The sequence below is a fragment of the Pithys albifrons genome, chromosome 13 (assembly GCF_047495875.1).
Source record: "Pithys albifrons albifrons isolate INPA30051 chromosome 13, PitAlb_v1, whole genome shotgun sequence".
NCBI classification, from domain to species: domain Eukaryota; kingdom Metazoa; phylum Chordata; class Aves; order Passeriformes; family Thamnophilidae; genus Pithys; species Pithys albifrons.
Genome location: NC_092470.1, coordinates 8,088,805 through 8,109,915, shown reverse-complemented (window position 1 = coordinate 8,109,915; position 21,111 = coordinate 8,088,805). Strand labels below are relative to the sequence as shown.

Here is a 21,111-nt window from a genome sequence, read left to right as displayed (position 1 = left end):
TTTGTTTCTCTTAACATCACTTTTAGTTCTGTTTATCCTTTTGACAAACTTCCATCTATAACCTCTCCCACAGCTTTTTCTTTCCTTAACATTTTTATTATACAGGGGAAATGTTATTGTAGGTAAAAATGTTTTGGTTTTATATTCAGGGTAATAAAAATAATCATAGAGTTAACTTTCAATTAAATTGTAATTAAATTTAAATTCATTTGTTAAGTTACAGCTTGTACTTTGATCTTATCAGATAAATATGACAGTGTTTGAAATCATTTGTTAACTAGAAATGTGGTGGGAATTCTCAGTCTTTTGGGGCTTTTTTATGCTTTCCATAAATGCATGGTAGTGCTTGAAATGTGGTTCTCATTGTAGCTACAGAGTTTGAAAGCTGCCATAGAGAAGGTCCAAGTGATCCCGAGAGGTCACTGCAGTGCAGTGTCCCTGCCATGCTCATACAGCCAGTTCTGGGAGGTGCCTGGAGGTGGAGGAGGCTCCAGGACCACACTGGGTTTGGTTTTCCGTTACTTAAACAGACTCACTTTGGCAAAGTTTCTCTGATGCTTTATCTAAATATCATTGCAATTAAAGCAGCCAACTCTTGTCTTGCAGACAGTAGACACGGAGAAGAATCTCTTCTCTTCCACATCTGTAGAGATACAAGATGGTTAAGATAAGGAGTCCCTAAAAAGATAGGACATAAATGGAGTTAATTTTCACATGGGTGTGTATAGTGCAGGTGGATTTTAACAGTAGATATGTAACAGTGTCTATCTCAGATTGAAATATTAGAGAAAAGCCATTGCACTACTCTGAATGCTCTCCAGGAGGTTCCCAACCCCAGGGAACTCCAGTGTTTTAAACTGGGTCAAGTACCTCATCTAAGGCCTGACCGCTGTGGCAAAAAGAAATTTCCTGGATCTTTCTGATAACACAGTGAATTTTTTTGCTGTGTGGTATTTGTCTTTGCTCCTAACAAATATCCATAATCTCTGATACCTGTTTGAGTCATGCTGATCTAAAATTTCCCAATACCCTTTCATGGTAATGCTGATGGCTTGTCATTCCTCACCCTGTATTTTTCAGTTACAGATTCTGTGTACAAAGATATATTTACTTTTTTATCACATTGCTTCTGGTGTCTCCAAATTCATGAGTGCAATTTTGAATTCCAGGCTTGCACTGCATTTGGAGATCCTTATGGGTTATTTGTTTTGAGAATTTAGTAAATGTAATCTTCATTTTTCATCCAAGTCACTAATGAAGGGGTGGAATGATGCCCTAAACAGACGCCTGCAAAGCCTCAGTTAATACATTCACCCACTGCTGATCATGAACTCGGCTGTTTTTAATCAGCTACACTCTGTATTCAGCACTAGTTTTAGTTGTCCTTGGTTCCTTAGTTCACCTGTGAAATGTGAAAGCAGTAAAAGCCTTATTAAATCATCTCTTATGCAATCTGAGAAGGAAATGAGTTTGGTTTTACATAGTTTATTCCAGATGAATCTGTATCACTTCTTCATTATCTTCTGACATTTGCAGTCTATTTCTTCCAGTAGTCTCAAAAAAAGGGAAATTACAAGCCACTGCTTTTCTTCCTCTCTCAAACCAACCAACCCCATTCTTTCTCAGTCTCTGCACTGTCTCCAGACTGTGAGTTTTTCAAAGACAGTGGCCAAGGCTTCTGAAAAGGCAGAAACAGCAACAGCCAGTGAGTCTTCTGAGTATCCTGCTGGGCACAGATGAATTAAAAATACCCAACTTCTTCAAATACTCTCTAACCTGTCCTTCTACCAAAGTTCTTTCTATATGTCACTGCTGCAAATGGTCTTAATAACCCGGGATGGATGTGTGAGGAATTCTTACTTCCTGCTGAGTTTACAGAGGGCTGGAATGAAAATGTTCAAGACCGCTGTAAACTGCAGTGTTTAAGACTCTTAGTATCACTTCTCACCTTTTACTGAAAATGATCTAAGCAGTGATTTGTAGGGACTGTTGACTACCTACAGGTATATTTATATTTAGGCTGTAGGAGTTGAAGTGTGATTGATTTTCAGTGTAGCTTAAGAATCTGAGCAACTTAGGTAATGAACTGTGATTCAGCTATAACATTTAGTCACAAGAATGTAAATATGGCTAATTTATGAATATTTTACTAAGAGCAGATTTTCAGGTTTTCTTCCTATCAGGTTTTTTAAGCAAGCCAAAAAGAATCATCTAAGAGTATATAGACTCTTAAGTGGATGGGTAAGATGACAAGTAGAGGCTTATGCAGAACTGGTTTAGATAAATATCTAAACCTTTTACCTGGACGAAGAATTGACAGCTTTTAGGTGAAATATAAAAACTCTGCTTTGCTATAAGAATGCAATGCAATGCTACATGACTTGACACAAAGTCTCTATTTATGTCTTTGAGTTGGAGGGAGAGTGGTGGTTTGTGATTTTTGTGGGGGATTCTACAATTGCTGTTGGCCTTGCAAATGCAGATTTGGGAAGGGCATCTTTTCACAAATCCTAAATCAGGTAAAGATGAAGCTTTCAGAAAGCTTCTTGTAATAAAAAGTATTTTTTCACATTTGTGTCATTTTAGTACTGAAAACTGTTGCTTATGTAAAGGAAACGATGAGACTCAGACACTGAGTGCCCAACCCCTGTTTCCAGTGCATCACAGAGTACCCAGCTGTCCCTGCACGTGGCCTTGACAGGTCTGAGCTCGAAGAAAGCCAGGAATCTGCACCCTTTGCAACGTGAAATTGAGATAAATGTGCACTGCATATGCAACTGTTACACTAATTCTTCTAATTGCTTCTGTGGGTCTTCACAGAGGCGAAGTTTATCCCCCGGAGCCTGTGAGTGCCCGGGATAATTGGCAGGGGGGGAGGATGCTCCCTGAGCCTCACAGTGCCTGCGCTCACGTGCCTGGCACAGGCTCTCCCCACTGGCATCACCACGCTCAGGCACTAAATTGTTGGTGACTATCCCCTTAACATTCTCTTTTCATTCTAAACAATCATGCATGAAAAAGAGACATTATGGATTTTTTGACATGTGGAGATAACACACTTACTCTCCCCTCATAATAATTTCAAGGCTGCACACTATCCCAGGTATCAGAAAGCAGACAGAATCAATTGCTAAATATAACGGGTATAGGCAAGAAATCGAGGCATTTACCACTTTTGGTTTCAAGTGTAGTCTTTCTATAAAGAGACATTTTTCTAACTCGCTAATCTTTATGTTCTACATGATGACAAAACACTTCAAAAGTTATAAAATCCATGCAGAAAAAACTTTTGATGATAAATCTCTAGTATACATGAATGCTGGAGGGAGCTATGGGTTGGCTTTAGTAAATACATTTCACTTAGGCTGTACATTTTATACAGTATTATATATAATTGTACATACTCCACAGTACCTGATATATATACATATTGCATGAAATACATTGTACTACGCAGAGCATATGAAGAATATATGACACTGTGTACACTACATAGATTTTATTTGGTGGCAGATGGAGTTTTAACTTATTTCTGCTGCTATTATTGTATATGTTTTGTCTATATTGAGAATAAATAAAGCTGTCAGAGAATCTTTATTTTTTTTTATCAAAAAATCCAGTAGAAAGATGGTCCATCCATATTTCCAGTAATAATCCTGCACCATTTGCCCTTCAATAGCCATCAGCTCTGCTGTTGCCATGAAGTTAATGTGAGGTGACTCATTTAGCAGCACATTATTGCATCACTGCAACATGATGTAATGCACATCAGGCGTTATTAAATTAGGCTGAATTTTGCCGTATGACAGTAAGATTTTATGCACATTAGCACCACACTTAGTGCTCCTTATGGGAATATACTTCAAGTAAACATATTAAGACATAATTTCAGGCAGCTTTTCAAGATTTCCCAATTTCTCCCTCTCAATTTAATGTGGAATTTTATAAGTTTGCATTTTGTTGAGTGCAAATTTAGTATTACAGAATAAAATTGTAGCATGAAAACATGTATTTATTAGCTGTTACATCCTTCACAGACTAAAAAGTTTGGGGATTTTTTTTTTGGAAAAAGAATTCAAGTTGTTTCTTAACAAACACTGTAAGAACTTTAGAAATAAACCCAAAAAATGCCTTTAGCACCAATTTCTTGGGCAATTTAACAGCTGATCACTTCAGCAAAAGAAATGTTTGAAAGTGTATGTTACTTTGCTTTGCATAGTCAGTAATTTGCCTCTTTAAAATTTAAAGAGACTTTAAAGCAGTTGGAGCAGAATTCAAATCTAAAGAACAACCCTGCAATGTTAGGGCAAGTGTTATCTCAGAGCACATCCTCTCCCAGGCTGAGGAAGTGTAATAAGAGTTGCAGCTCCAGAAATCTGAGCTGTCTGGGGAGAACATAAAACTCCCTCATATTGTGCACAGGCAAAAATGGCAACTTGTTTTGTGTCACTGGTGGGGTGGTGAGCATTAGTCAAGCAAAAGGGAAAACAAGTATCCAGCTTAATGCACAGAGAAACATTGAGAGAACTAAAAGCACCAACCTAAAAGTGGTTTTAGTATGTTAATAAACTCTCTAATTGTAAGATGCTTATAGAGTGTAATGGAGAAGATTAACTGATTTCAATTTTCTTAGTCAAGCATCAGGTAACAGCTGAAAGAATAAGTATCCAGACTGACACATGGCTGTTGGGAGGTAAGAGTGGACAAAGATGTGTGAGGGAAGCAGAAATGAGATTTACCATCAAAAATGGCAAAATAAAGAACAGTATGAAAAATGCAATCGAAAAAAGGAGTTTTGCAAGAACAGAAAACTTGGAAGTGACAAGAGTGAAAGAACTGATTGTGAATAGTGGGACAAAGCAGTGTTTTAGTGGTATCTGACAGCTGTTACTTACAATGTAAGAGTCAGAGTAGAAAAAGGTATTTTGTAGCACATTGTATGTGAAAATGTGGCTGCTCTTCAGAAATCCAAATAAATCTTTCTCACTGTGCAGGTGTAGCCCCCGAATAGCTGCATTCTCCGAGTTGCTCCAAGGATGTTTGCAAAAGTTTCTATTTAACAGAGTCTATTAAACAGCAGCAAGAAAGCTCTTCCTCCTCACTGCAGGTGTATGTTTGAAGATGCTTTAGATGATCTTTCCAATGAGGCAGAAAATTGCATGGTATTCTGGACCTTTCTAGGCTGTGGGGCCTTAGAAAGATGACAAGCAATGGTACCAGTTGCTTTTCTTCCTTCCTCACATAGTTTTAGAAACAGCTTAGAGAACATAAAGTCTATTAAATCTGAGTAATACTGAGTTATGGAAGTATAAAACATGTTAAGGCTTTTACATGTGTGGGGTTTTTAATACCACTATAACTTTAAAGCTGACAAACTGATTATATTTTGTAAATTTTCTCTTCTTAATCTCCTCTTCTCTGGCACTTTTGATATCAGGTGTCTCCCCAAAGCAGATTTTTACAGCTGAGCTGTCAATCTCTAAGAAGTGCAGCTGCCGAAGGAAAGGCTGACACAATGTTAACTCAAGCAGGGACTCTGGAGTCTGCCAGCTGATACCATCTTAAAAGACTGGGATGGGGAGAGGGATATATAGTTTAAGGGCAGATGGAATGCCAGAACTTTAGTTTATTTTGCTTCATTTTACTTCTCAAGTAGAATCAAGCAATATTAACTTCCCCTTGAACATGATTTATTAGAAGTGAATTACTTATTGTGCTATTGGGGAAATACCTCCTGTCTCCCAGTAGATAAGGAGCCTGCAGAACCTTTTTAGAAAGTAAAAATGTTCTGTGCACAGGCTAGATTTCTTTTTCCAGAGCTGGAGGTGACCACCTGAAGTTAATCAGGGAAGACATTCCCCCCCGGAATGAAGCGGGTAGCAGGTGTTAGGAATTCGTTCTACTTGGAGGAGGGATGCTATTTATAAAAGGGGAGCAGTTCTGCAAGGAGTCATTTTGAATGTCTTCCCAGGCAAACTGTTTCTTGTCTTTGCCCTTCTTTCTCACGCTATTTAGGTTTGGCAAATTTTTTTGCCACCTTTATTTTTTTGGTTTGTGTTCGGTTGTGTTTAAGGTTATGAATATCCTGTAACTCAATATAATATTTGATATCTTGCTCCTTGTTGCTTTAGGATGTAAAAAGCATGTTACACCATGGAGTGCAGATATCATTTCTTTGCTGAATTACTGTTTGTGTCCAGCTAATCTGACTGCCTCAGAGCTGGGTGCTTCTCAGTTACAAATCTGTGGCATTAGTGGAGGATGGGGAAAATATTAGCTCAGGTCTGTGCTCGCAGCCGTGCCTGTCTGAACAAGCTGGATCGCCCTTTGGATTTTCTTGAAGTGTTTATTCCTTTTGTCTATAACTACTTGGTGTGTTAAGCCCCCAATTAACCTTCCTTTCTTAGTTATAGGAGATGAAGTCCCTTCCTAAACTTTGCATCTGCACAGAGAACAGCTCTCAAAAAGAATACAGGCCCTGAGCAGACCTGGGAAGGGGGAGATGAGTGGTACAGGCAACCTGCTCGGGAGCATTTCCCTCCTGGGATGGGCTGGGAGAGGCTAAAGCTTGGGCAGACAGGCAGGGATGGAAAGAAGCACAAGGCCAGCTTTGATTTCTCTTTTGAGGAACTGAACCGTCCAACTGGCATTTATTTCAGTGGTGGTGTGGAGTGCTTTTTGAGGTGCTGGTGCTCCCCATGGCCCAAGTGTCTAAAGAGCAGGCAGAGAAGGATCACATTTATTAGGGAGACAGGATTGTAGCCTAAGATACTTGCTGGGCACATCCATCCATTTCTTAGCACTGAGATCTCGCTTGATCATATGTGAAAACATATGGGCCCTCCATGCGAAGTCCTAACAATTATCTGGTTGTTGTATTAATGAACCCTCATCATGTGACACATTTTCTGACTGTGCTTAAGAGTGAGAGAGATTTTTCTCTTGGTTGTGTGGGAGAGATGTACAGCTTCCAATACTATATACATGAAATGTTCTTCCAATGGTCTGGAATATTTTTAAATCATTTTGCTGAAGATGCAGAGGGGAGAAACAGATGCAAAGATAGTTTGAGTTTTATAATATCCTTTATAGTCTGGTTTCTGTAAATAAGATTCAGTGTAAAATCTTTTATTTTGATGTGGACTCCTCGTGCTCATATCTTGTAATTGTAGAGAAAACCAGCAACGCTGGTACCAAAAAAATTAAAAGTAGATGAATAACCTCTCAGCAGCTTCTCTTCTACATTTTGGAGATCTCTGAAGCCCTGCTTTTGTATCATCACAGTAAGGAAGCTGTTCAAATTACTGTTTTCATAATGTAGCGAAAGGATTCAAAGGCAAAGGGAGGTGCCTGACCTGTAATCGCAGTGCTTAGTAATGCCTTCCGAGGATTCAGTCAGCAACCGAAAATACCTTGCCCGGGGGGATGAACAGAGACAAGCTGAGCCAGCATAACCTCCAGGACTAGGCACCAACGCCAGCAGGGTGCTGCTTTAGAAGCGTAACACAGAATTTGTAGTCCTGCCAAGACACGGTATCAGTGCAGGGAAGCCAATATTGCAAAAGAGAAGGAAGGGACTCTTCAAAATACATGTATTAATCAGGTACTTTAAAGCCATTTAGATGGAGAGAATACAAAATGTTTCCTTCCCTTTGAATTTAATCTTTACTCTTCTCACTGCTTTAAAAACCCCATATATATAATTCTGAATAAACTTTATTCTCTCGCTGCCCCTGTGCTTGGTCCCAGTATATTTGCATATAAACAGAATTTGCCATAGTAGCAGATTCTCCTTAGGTACACACATGAATAAGCAGCTCGTGGTGATCTGGAAAAGCTTTGGTATAAAAAGAGAATATATTGATAACTTGATATTCATCAGTGTTAACAGTAATTGGAAAGACAGTAAAACTAAATGTTATTTTGTTTATGATGTTGCATCACTTCAGTATTTAGTGCCCTAGGTAGCTGTTTTTTAATCCAGTGAGCTAGATTAGCCTGATTACACTGGCAGGATGCAGTTGATGGATGACTGTCATTATCTTCTCAAACCTGCATGATACTTTAGGTATAGGAGATGATAATTAAATTTTCGAGAGACTACGTTGAGATTATAAGATCTAAGTATTTTTTTAAAGTGAGGAATATGTTTGCAATTATCAACATGTTGTTAGATGATCCTCTCCTGAGATGTTGTATTAGCAACCCCTGATTTCCTTTAAACTGATCAAGGAAAAAAGCTCAAGTTATCATATAATACTTAGGATGTTGTTTTGGTTTTCTAATTCTGGTATTTTCCTCCTCCTCCTGAAACAGACCAAAAATGTATTTGATCAAATCTATTGGTAATGGCTTGAAGATGTACAGGTTAGCACAATATATTTAATGAAACCTTGTTTGAGACAAAACACTAGAGAGGATCATAATTAATGCCTCATTTTCTGCCAGTTGCTATTGATTACTCATTCAGAGTCCCTTTGTTCTCAAAATGGTAACACTGTATTTCACATTACTATTTGATGATATTCTCAGGATGAGATTCTTTAACAACATGCTGATAATTGCAAACATATCTCTGAAATTTAAATTTAAAATGAATTTACATCATATGTCAGTGTTTTTTCCAAATTCAGCTCCTATTTTGGAGAGCATATTCATTACAGTTTCCAAAGATTGGAGACTTGAGTAAAGTGAAATTCAACTCTTTATATCTTAGTTTTATTTTTGGCTTAAACTGCATGACGTGGAACTCGAGTGGATGGTATTTTGCAGCCCAAACCTCTGTGCTGTACTCGGATCTCACAGAGCAATTACTTGTTAATGTTTTAATTTTGCGTGAGATTTTCCTTTGGAAACACAGTACCAAATTATCCAACTTAGCTGTGGGATTTTGCAAGTACAGCAGAGTTTGACTTTTCCGTTCGGGTACATTCTTTTAAATTATCTTATGCAAATTGTCCTATAAGGCAAGACATGTGCAATATTGAGACACATTATATACGTGCTCCAAGTCATCCAAATCGCTCACAGAGTGAAAGGACATGTACATGAAACTTGTGCTCTACCCAGGGCAACATTTCAAGTTTACAGTAAGGCAAAGAATGCACTTGCCATCTGCTCGGTGTAATTCTGAGAAACAGGGAAATGCCAAGTGAGTTTGTCAGTGGCTGTGGTGGGATAATGGAGGGATTTGATTGAGATGAGTGGTGTTGCATTGCATTATTTTGTAAAAGTAGACCATCCAAGCTCCAAATTTTTAACACTCAGAAACTTTATCTTTTACCTTTGAACAGTTTTTCTGCTTTAAGTAGGGACAACCTGACTACTAGGACTCAAAGCATAGACTTTATGAAAAGGAAGCTAACAAAAAAACCCCAGGAAAATTAAAATCTAGCTGGATCTAGTTGCCTGTTGGGGAGGTTTTCAAGATCTAAGTTTGCAGTTGGTGGGTTGCAGCTCTCATTTCACTGCCAAAGCAGCCTGCCTTATTATGCCAGCATAATGGGCCTGTCATAATCAGTTGCATATAATGGGCTAATGCTTTTATTCTCAACCATATTATTCTTTTGATAGAAAATAATGAATAATGTAAAGGCACACAGTTGTATTTGGATGAAACTATTGCATAGTTTGGCTACGGCTGCACTAGGAAAATTTGAGTTCTTAAAGTGTTTGCCAATGTTTGTATTTAAAAAAAAAAGAACGTGAACAAGATTTAGACCAAGAAGCACAAGGCTAAGTGCCTGTAGCAAATATATTTTTGAAAAGGTAAGGCTTTCTATGTGCAGTGTAGGGAGTGTGTAGTGTATTTTGCAGGGTCGCTTTGCTTTCCTGTCTGCCTGTAGCCTCAGTGCCGGAGAGCTGCAAGGAATATTGCATAAGGACATCTGTAGGCCTTCATTTGTCCACTTTTTTTTATATCAAAGTAAGAAAATCAAAGAAATGTTTACCAACATATTAGAATTCTGCTGGCTGGTGTCCTAGAAGTTCATGGAAGGCAGAGCAGTGTTTTGGCATCACATTGTATCTGAAGATTCCTAGAGCTGGGGAAAAGAAAATTTCCAAACTAGTCAAACTCTTTTCTTTCTTTTACTCTTGAATATTTTGAAAGAATCACTTAAAAACCATTTTAAAATGTGTTGTGCTTTTTTTTATCTCAGGCAATGTCGTTTTGGTATAAGCATGTGGTTGATTGGCTTGTTAGTTTGAATGGAAACTGACTCTGCCTGCATGAAAGTGCAGCTGCAATGCAAAGTTACTTGTTTTCTCTGACAAAGGTGTGTAAATACCCCCCTCATATGTAGATATGATTCTTTTTTCCCTCATCTCACCCTTGCAATGCTTGAATAGATGACTCTGCATTTAATTTTTATGAGACTGCTCTTTAGGAAAGCAACCCCTTTAAAGCATTTGTTGAGACAGTGGCCCTTGTGAAAGTCTTTCCTATTTGGGTCAGGCCATGCCATTTCCCCTGAGGCTGTAGAAACTGTTTCTTGATTTCCCTGAAAGGAATAAATCTGAAAAGTGAAGCAGTCATGTTTACCTCTTTTTCGCTGTTCTCTTTGGAATCAGGCTTGCTGTATTCTCAGTTACTTGTAATAAAAGCCTTTTATTATTTTATTAATTTTTTAAAAGTTGGTTATTGAACACTCATTCCTTAGGGAAAATAATTGCTTTAAATAACTTGTGTATCTTGGAACTGGAAATGTGCATCATAAAATCCAAAGAGGCAAATTATTAAGGGTGGTGCCTGTTTGTTTACAATGGTGACACAGACAAGGGCAGCGTTCAGGAGAATAACCAGCCATTGATTATTCGTTAGTAATTGGATCCGTGTTGGCAGATGAGGTTCAGAGGGAGCTGAGGGTTCTGGGTGGGGAGTGCTGCTCACTACATATGTAAGTGATCTGCCTCTGTGCAGGGACCTCGGGCAGGAGAGCCTGGTGCTGGTAATACAAAGCTTTTTGCTATCCTCAGTGGTATTTTTGTATTCCTTTCTTTATCAGATGCCCTTAGGAAAGGATCAGTCCTAATCAATATTGCTTCTGAATTGGTTCAAACAGGCAGAAAAATCAATGAGCTGAACTAATGACATCTATTCTTATTTTGTTTTGGAAGACTGAAGAACAATTAAAAATTTTTTAAACAGATGCTTCATTTGATTGTAGTAATGGTAGAAGAACATTGTAATTTTGTGTTGTTTGGGGTTTTTTTAGTTTTTTTTTTTTTAAAGTTCTTTAGAGTGTGTTGCACAGTTTGAGATATACTGGATATGTCCTAAATTACTTACACACTAACTTTATGTTGTTGTAGTAGCAAGGCTGCTTTGAAATTCAGGGCCCAGTGAAAATGTCAAGAACTGGAATGCTTTGGACAAGAGCAAGAGTGGCAAATGTCATGAAGTAGAGCTTGGAGGTTCAGTCCAGGAAAGATACAGACCCTTGCCTTTTGGAATGACTTTGTAGAAATGAATTTGAGAGTTTCTACTGGTTGGTTTATTGGGCTTTTTGCTTCTTTTTTTGTAATCACTCTCCCTTCATGAGTAGGGGAGCAGAAGAAAGAACCCTCACACCCCTTTTTTGGAGTCATCTGTATGGATCCTGTGGTTTCCAGAATCACTGCAGTGATCAGGAGAAGGTGCTGGGGGGTAGCAGGGAGAGTTGTCCTTTGTGTGAGTGGGACATGGTCCCTGTTGGTGTTTGACAGCAGCTCTGGGCGAGCAGGGCTGGAATATCTGCCCTCCTGAGGTCCCTGCCAGCCCCAGCAGCTCTGGGGGTGTGACTGGCACCTGGCACCAGCTGTGGTGACTATCACAGTCCTTCCCCTCTGACCCCACAGCTTTGTAAAGAACTCTTCCTTCAGTCCTGGAGGTTCTTGGTCAGGAGGGTCAGGTCTTGGGCCAAGTGCAGAACTGGTTCCACTTCTTTCAAACAGTGTTGCTTTGGGGGAGCTGCTTTTCACAAAACAAGTGCCTGGGTTTCCTGCACAGTGTTCACCACCAGAAGTTCAATAAATGTTCAGAATATTATCTTTGCTAAATTCAGATTTATACTGAGTAAACCAGATATTCTGATGTTCATAATGTTTTCGGCAAAACAATAAAATCTTAACCATTTGACAAAGGCAAAATTAGCAAATCTTGCAACTGACTGCAAGCAGATTTCCCCCTGCATGTATTTGCTGCATACTTTTGTCACTCCTGATCACAGTATCTCATTTTAGAATGAGTTTTAGATTAACAATTCTGATCTAAAAACTATTTAATTGTAAGAATAACAATGAAGAAATTGAGCTGAGCAGAAGTTAATTCTTTGCATTAATGTTTTTAATAATTAACTTTGATCTTCAAACTTTTGTATGAAATAGTTAACCTTTTTGGGCCCTCCTTTAGTTTGTAAGTGGGGTGACTCAGGTCCCACTGTATTCAATTAGAATATAAGATTTTTCATGCTCAAATTAGTCATCAAACAAGTAAAAGAAATTTCAGTAGCTTTATGATGCAAAACCATTTATCTGGAAAAATACTTATTTTATATATATATTCTGTAACTCTGTATGAGCTCTGGATTTTTCTGCACTGCAAGGTAGAAAGGATTTAGTGCCTTGCTGAGAGCTGTCTCACTCTCATCTTTCACAAGTCATGACACCAAAAGAACCAGCTTGAATGATATAAATGTAATCTAAAAATATATATTTGTTTATGAATTTAGGATATTGGGGCCTCAGAAGGAAAGGTGAGGAGAGCCAGGAGCAATGGGCTCTGCCCCTGCTCCATGGGCTGCTGTAGCACTGGAGTAGTTTCTCCACAACCAGTCCAAAGAGGGCCTGGGGATGTGTGGACTCGTCCCTGGGAGCGTTTCGAGGGGAGGAGGAATGTTGGCTCTGGAGCCGTGGGGCAGGAGGAGAAACTTTAACTACGTGGTTTGGGTATGAAAGTTGCTGCAGTCAGCAGTTTGTCTTGGCATCGCCTGGCAATGGGAAGTCGTGAGTGTCAGCAAAGCACCCCCTTGTCCTGCCCCAACAGCCGGACCGTGTCACCTCCTGGGGGGACACTGCTCTGAGCAAGGGCCACGTGTGGAGGAATCAAAGCACTTTGCTCCTGAAGGCTGCTGGACCCATGGTGACCTCAGGGCACTGTCTGATTTGGCAGACGTTGAAATCAGAGGGTCTGTAGGTCTGTGCAGTGCAGAGTGGGTGCAGCTCCAGGAGGAAAGGATGCAACAGCCAGGGGTCAGGTGCAGTGAACGCATTTGGCCACCTGGTACAATGTTTCTTGTATGAACAGCTCCATGGGTTTCACTCCAAGTCAGGATTTGCAGACTTACACAAAACTAAGCACAGCATAAACTGTGGAAAAACTATGTTCTCCTAAATCACCAACATTTAATTCAGTTTCGGAGAGGAAATCCAAATAACGTGAGGTCAAGCAATATATAATGTATTTGTTAAGTGTTTAGAATGTTTTTGTGTTTACTGCATGAAAAGGGAACAAAAAGGGCAGGGTTCAACTACATCGTTAGTTTCAAGTTTTTGAAACATCATAATTTTTCATGTTCTGTTCATTAATCTACTCTGTTATCTCTGTTATCTGCATTTGATATTTTGGGGCCAGTTTTATTCCATGTTTTTATGAATGTAATATAAGTCTGGATTTTTAAGTATGTGCTAAAACCTAATGTCTCACTATAAACTCTTAGCAGTTTTTATCAATTATGTTTATATTGTGTAATAGAAGAGGTGTTACATTGCAAATGAAACAAAGTATTATGATTTTTGTTTAAAATTTAAATATGAATAGAGTCTTTCAGATGTTTTCAACTGAAATGGTTGTGGTTTTTTGGAGGCTCACGGCCAAACTTGCTCCGCCTTTCTGAACTATACTCTAAACACTAATTTTAAAAAGGCAACATTTTTTTGAACTCTCAGACCTTCACTGAAAGCCAAGTAAATGCCTATAAATGCCAAGAGTATATATGGTTAATAATTTGTTAGCCTGATAAATTAACAGCCGAGTTGTTATAAGGCTTAATTTTACTTTTCTCTCTCTGTTTTTATAGTCCAGTCTGCTTCGGTCCGATCTGGGGCTTGGAAGTCCAGGTCAGCTGTCATCCTCTGGGAAACCTGGAACAGCCTATTACCCCTTCTCTGGCACAAACCAGCGCCGGAGACCACTGCATGACTCACCAGCTCTTGGTAAGGAGCACGGGCTTACCACGAGTTTAGAAACTTTTGTTCATGATGTTTCTGTGCAGGCTTTATTGTTTTCTTTGACAGTTCATTTTACATCCTGGAGATTGCTCTGTGTGGAGCAATTGGAATTACACCAAAGTGCTCTATGAGAGGAAAAACTGGAATTATGAATGGTTTTTTTTTGAGACATTAGCTTGGATTTGACACTGGTCAGTATGGCTTACAAACCAAACAAGAAACTCTATAAAACCCTTAATTGCAAAAGCAATAATGACAGATGGATAGGAGCCGATGACCAGCTGAGTGCCCTTAACCCGCGCCATCATTAACTCCTGGAAATGCCTGACCTTGAGGTCATTACCATCATTTAGTAGGGGAAGGACACAAAGGGGAAACAATTATCCTTTTATATGCTAAAAGTAACTTTATACAGGGCAATATACAGTTCATTGTAACTGCTTCAACGTGCCTGTAAAGATTTTAGCAATTGGAGACTAGTAGCTTATCCTAAAATCAATCTACCTTCCAAAATATGCAGGGCAGGAACTTGCTTAAAAATTGTTATAGTCCTAGGACAGTATTAATGTTTTCTTTCTGGGGATACTTAGAGTTGAATGGAATTTTCATACTTGGTCATAGACAGTGTAATATTTTATAACTCTCTAATTCTGTTGAATCAGAGAATCAAGAAGGAACCAGATGTTTTGTAGTTTCTGCTGTAAGACTATGGCTAATAATTGGGTGTGCAAATTTAAAAATTATTTTTGATATAAACAGAGAGACTAACCCTTCACTCTACCACATATTCTGGTTATATGGTTATGTATCTAGTTATATAACCTTATATTCTAGTTGCCATATATTTCAGTGTTAGTATAAGTCATTAGGATTTCTCTAGCTATATGTTTGAGATTTTAATGCCCCTCATTCTGTGTAACACTTCCATTCCATCATAAAAATCTTGTTTATTGGAACCATGTCACCCAAACTGCACTTTCACCAAAATAAGATTTGCATCAAATGAAAATTGCTTCTCAAAGTAACTTTAATAGAATTGCAAACTTTTGGGGCACTAAATTAGTCGTGAACATGCCTTTGGAACTTAATCCTGTGTATCATGGAATCATAGAATCATTTGGGCTGGGAAAGACCTCTTAGGCCATTGAGTCCAACATTCCCCTGGCACTGCCCAGCCCACACCAACCCCCTGTCCCCAGGGTCCAGAGCTACACATCTTCTAAATCCCTGCAGGGATGGGGACTCCACCACTTCCTGGGCAGCCTGTTCCAGTGCCTGACAACCTTCCCAGTGAGGAAAAATCTCCTCACATCAAATCTAAACCTTCTTTCGTGCGACTTGAGGCCATTTCCTCTCTCCTAATATATGTGTGTATATGTGACCTAAAGTACCATTTTTGTGCAACTTTTTACCTTCTGTCAAGTCAACCACTGTTTAACTTGGGGTTGTCTGTCTATGAATAGTGTTGTGAGGATTCTTGTTGCTCAGAATAGCAGAGCAAACACCAGCAGTTCTTCATATCTCTTACAGAAGAGAAACAGTATTAGAAAAGCTCAGTGAAATTGTTTACTGCTTGAAAGGCTGTTTAAACTTGAAAAGAGTCAGGGTTTAACATGATGATGTTTTAGCCCATTTTGAAACTGTTTTAGTGAGAAACTACTTATAACAGTGACCTGCTATGGTTTTAAAGCACGACTTTGGGTGCTGGGCAGGGAGTGCTCATGATATGCACAGACAGGTCATGGTGTGAAGGCAGCCCTGAACTGTCTGATTTCTGTTGTAGACTTGAATAGGACTCAGTTTTTTGTGCAAATGGTAAGTTCCAGATATGGTTAAATTAACCAAAATGAAGGCAAGTGTGGACTGGGAACAGTGTGATACTCCTCTCTCTGTCCTGGTTGAATCTGGGAATTGTAATATGGAAGGTGGTGGTTACAAATTTATGGAAGTGTTTTTCCAGGAATGTCAGGAGGAGAAAGAACGTTTTTATCTCAAGTCTTTTTTTCCCAGTGGCTTCAGAAAGTATGTCTGAAATTTTTAATGGACTAGTTAAGTTTTACAAACCTGCTGCCTGAGAATTTAAAACAAAATCGAATTACGGCCATTTATCCCTGAGAAGGAGTCGTCTGACATGACTGTAACAAGCCCTCATTAAATTTCATACTAAATTGCATTGAAACCAACCAGTGACATTCTCAATTCAATGTAAATATCTCTTCCAGAAGTCCTTCTCTTTTCTTTTTGAGCATGCCTTATGGGGAGTGATCAAAGATATTCAACAGATATTTCACCTTATCTCACCTTTATCTTGCCATATAATCACAAATGTTCTGGATGAAAATGGAAAAATAGGAATTTTGTATTTTAATTGAACTCAATTGGTTAACTGTAGAACTGGTAATCTTGCCAGATACTCATCTTCAGAACATCAGTTAACTTGTAATTTGCATGCCTACTTTTCAGATTAATTTTATTAGCAGCTGATTAAACTGGTTCAGATTCTTGATTTAGGTAGTGAAATTGTTGGGTGTGAGGATCCACCCTGGAGGGGAAGGGTCATCACAGTGGTACTTCTGTGATGTTACCATGGCTATTACAAGAAGAAGCAGATACCATTCTTCCAACCTTACTATGCCATGCAAATTTGAGTTATATTGCCTTTATTACTTAAGGAAAGTAATTAGGTAATTAGATTTACTTTTTATTTACAATATTGGTACAGTCTAAAAGCTATAAAATTTACATCATGTTAGTATTTTTAGGGTTTAAATCATACTTTAATATGTAAAATTCCTTTTTGATAGTTCTGTCTTTACTATGAAGTACAGAAAAGAAAGCATTTCTCTTGCTAATCAGTCTCATTTTCCTCCTTGTGTATCCCAAAACCTTACTTTGTTTCTTAGCAAGTGCCAAGGTGGTCAGTGTACCCCTCAGTGTTCCTGTTCTTAGGAATAACTGCTTCCCTTATGGAAAGAATTGAAAGTAACTACTCAGCAAAGCTTTATTTTAGAGAACATTTGCACGTTGTATTACATTTGTATTGATGTGAAAGACAAATCTCATTGTCAGAGAATAAAAAATGTATGAAATTGGAAAATAAGAAATTCAGCATGGAAAGAAAAAACTACAGTGTAGCTATTTATTCTTTTTCACCTGTATTGTAGATACTTGATGAAACATTATTTTTCTGTGTACAGATCCTCTACAGACAAAGAAAGTAAGAAAGGTGCCCCCTGGTTTGCCTTCTTCTGTAAGTACTACATCTTTTACTTATAGTAAAAAAAACTGGGCTCAAATTGCTGCCTCTTTACCTGCCATACATACAAATGTCTTAACTTTAGCACTAGGAAGGCTGTGGCTGCTGGACAGGAACAGCCAGGCTGGGTAATTGGGAGTGGTTCTGCAGGACTAAATACACATTCGATGTGGAATTTTTAGATTTCATAGCAGTGATTTGTAGCTCGCTCATATGCTCCTACCCACTTGTCCCTGTCATTTGAATTCCTCTCTTGGGAAGAGAGCTGGGCCAGGAGCTGTCAAAGAAGATCTCCTGTACAGGTCTTTTGATGTTTAATTAGTCATTATGTTGCTGAACAGGAGGACAGACAGAGATTAATAGCTGAGAATCTTAGAAATTTACATTTGTAATAATCCCAGTGGAGCTGAAGACATTAAGATTCGGAGGACATGTACAGCTCAGCTTGCCTCAGTAGGACTGAGGTTATTAATATGCATAAATCACCGAGTCAGATGTTCATTGTGAAGCCCTGGTGGATTTTAAAGCCTTCATTAAGCCTTTCCTAACTTCAGCCTAGCATCAGGAAAGCTTTCAAGCAACTAGTTTGTTGATCCCTCTTTGCTTGAAAATTTATCCTTCGAGAATAAAGGGCTTTGATAAAAAAGGTTGGAAGGGTTTTGGTGGAAAAAATCATTAATGGCTGTGATAATCTAATGCTATAGGGGTGTTTTGTGGTATTAAATATGCTTTATTCTTAAAAGGAAGAAAATTGTTTATAAATGAATCTGCATTTAAAAATCCACGTGAAGTCAAAAATCCCCAGTGAAGTGAAGGACAGAATTATTTTTTTCCCCTGCTCAGAACAAACAGGAGGGGAGGGGGAAGCTCCGCTGCCTTGCGGGATACATCTCTTTGTTGTGTAAATGGATGTTGGGCTTTTATTTGGCAGTACTTAACACATGGGCGCAGGTGCACTTGGATGAGTCATAACTCAAAGCCGGATAGGCTGAATGGAACACACAACACAGGCAATACAGTGCGAGCAAAATGGGGCTGAGCTTTCCATTTTGCACCGAGCCTGAAGTACGGATGTGTCTTCTGGTCCTCGCATCTCTCCTGCTCTCTCCTCCCTCTCTTTCCCTTCTCCCTCCCCCTGCTCACGATGATACAGACACAAACCGGGACCTGAAATCCTATTTTAGCCGCACTTCCAGATGGAGCCGCGATAGCGCGGATAGCCCGGGGCAGCTGTGCGCTGAACCTGCAGCCTACCTGGGAGCCAGGACTGCAGCTGCAGGCACTCTTAAAAGCTTTTGCTTGCATAAGCACTTGGGCCCCACTAGAGGCTGAATAGCTGCTTGATAAACAAAATGAACACAATGCCTCAAATCATTATTCCCGAGGCCAGGAATATTCTTCTTTCCCCCCCCCTCCTTTTTTTTTTCCCCTTCAGCAGCAGCTAAAAATAGTTTGGCAATTTACATTTTAACAGTTGCATGTTATGTAGGGTGGCTTTACAGTCTAGCAGATAATTTCTGCTAGATTAACAAAAATATATTTAAAATGTCAGAGAAGCTAAAACACATAGCAGTGCAATTTTCTTGTAATTTATTACTGTAATTCTAGGCAGTAATAAAGCTTACACTACATGTTTAATATTTAGTAGCATCAGCCAGGTAAAGAGATCATTTTGGAGAATGAAAGACTTAGCTCATTTCTCTTACAAGATTTTAATTTTAACAAACAGTATTTTTCAAATGGTTTTCATTTAATTCTTCTATAAGAGTGGAGACAGTAAAATGCTGATAGATTTTATTTGTATTAGTGTTGTACCAACTTGTGCAATTAAGTGCAGTTACTGTGAATAACCAATGATTGCGATGCTGCAGGTTTTAGGCAGTTTCTCTGTTTCAGTGCTTTCACTGCTCAATAGAGCCTTGAAGTAAAATGACATGTTACCAAAAAAAAAGATATTACGTGTTTAGAAGATGACACAAACCCAAATTTCACCGAGCACATAAGAAATTTAAATTGAGTAGATAATTATATAAGTGTAGTCTTTATTTTAAATATATCTTTGTAAGACGTCAGAATATATTGTGGGAAAGGCAGAAGTTGGTTTAGCTAATAGTGCACAGCAGTTTAGTTATAATATGAAAAGTCAAAGGAAAGATGTTAATTTTATTATATGAATCTGTATTTTTTAATTTTTCAGTTTCTAAAATTCTGGTTTCTGCAGTGTGTTTGTTAGTGCAGGGCTGCCATGTCAACGGATACTCAGCAGTAATTTAATTTCCTAGATAACTGTAATTTAATAACAATCTTTTAAGAAATAATGATTTTTAAAAAAACAACCCTTCCTCCAGTTTGTTTCTTTTTCTCTTGGCACTTTCTGAAATTACTTGTTTTGAGGTTTATCTTTTTTCATGTGTCCTTATCAAGGCCTAAAGTATAAACAGTTACAGAGGAAAGTGCTGGTGAATTGTTTAGATACTTTCTGGAATGCAACTCAATCCAAACTGGTCCTTTTACTGTAAAAATTAAATGTAGCAGGCAAATGCATTTTTAAATTTTTGCGTTGTAAGTTGCTAAGTGGTGACTCATTGCCCAAAACATTTTGAATGTTGACATGCAAGCATTTATGTTGAACTACAACTACTAAATTTAAAGCCTTGTGGGGAGGATAGAAACTAAAAAATCAGTGGCTTGTTTTTTTTCAAGCCAGGTTTGAGAGAACAGCAAGATTATGACACGCTGCTAATGTTACAGTTCAGTGAGTTACATTATCTTCACAGATTCAAGACTGTTATACTTCTGAGAACTTTTCTGATTGTAGGGGTTACCTTAACTAAGCCAGACACTAAGAACATCCTGTGGCTTGAAACCAGTTTGAACTGCTCGGTGGGGCTGAGTCAGGGTTTCTGCAGAGGGAGAAGACAGACCAGGCTCACTCAGAACTGCCCAGGGATTGCCATCCAAGAATGGATGGGTGAGCAGAAACGTACTGTTTATGGGTGGAGTCAGAAAATATTTCAAACTAGTATGTATTATAGTACCATAAGCACTAGCTATAATGAGGTCATAGTTCTCAGAAAAATAGTGTGAATATCTATCATCATTTTTTTGCCATTTAATTAGTCTCATATCAGAGAAATAACCTGAAATACATCATATCTGCTACTGAAAAGATTGTTACAGAAGATGAGCTGTGACACACAGGCACAAATGTCTTCTTGTTTTCCATGTAGTGCCATTTCTTATAGATATTTTGAGTATTTTAGACTTTTCATAGTACCTGAGATGATCAGTTAACATTAAACTTAAGATCACACTTAATGAGATTGTAAAATTAACATTTTCTGATACCAGTGATCTCTTTCTAAAGTCAAACTCATTATATTTTATATTTTTCAATACATTTAACACAATTTTTAGTTTGATTATAGGGGTTCCTCATGTATCACCCTCTATGGTATGTGTATGGTCCATGGGTGCTAATTTATTGCAATAATTATTTATGATGCAAAGATACAGACAACTTGGTTTGCATGCATAAAACTACCCACTTAAGGCACTTCCCTTTCTAGTTTCCCGCTGGTTGTTTAAGGCTGATCTTCTAGAGGTATTTCAAGATGTGTCACATAAAGATACCAATGGTACCAGGA

At 38.4% G+C, this 21,111-nt stretch overlaps 1 protein-coding gene across 8 annotated transcripts in view; it reads left to right on the top strand.

Annotated features, from left to right (window-relative positions):
- TCF12 (transcription factor 12) overlaps positions 1-21,111 on the top strand; it is a 161,543-nt gene that overhangs the window by 93,053 nt on the left and 47,379 nt on the right. For all 8 annotated transcript variants that reach the window (XM_071568372.1, XM_071568374.1, XM_071568375.1 and 5 more), the window contains 2 exons: positions 14,058-14,193; positions 17,406-17,458. In XM_071568372.1, the coding sequence (XP_071424473.1) occupies positions 14,058-14,193; positions 17,406-17,458 (189 nt within the window). The remainder of the gene's footprint in view (positions 1-14,057; positions 14,194-17,405; positions 17,459-21,111) is intronic.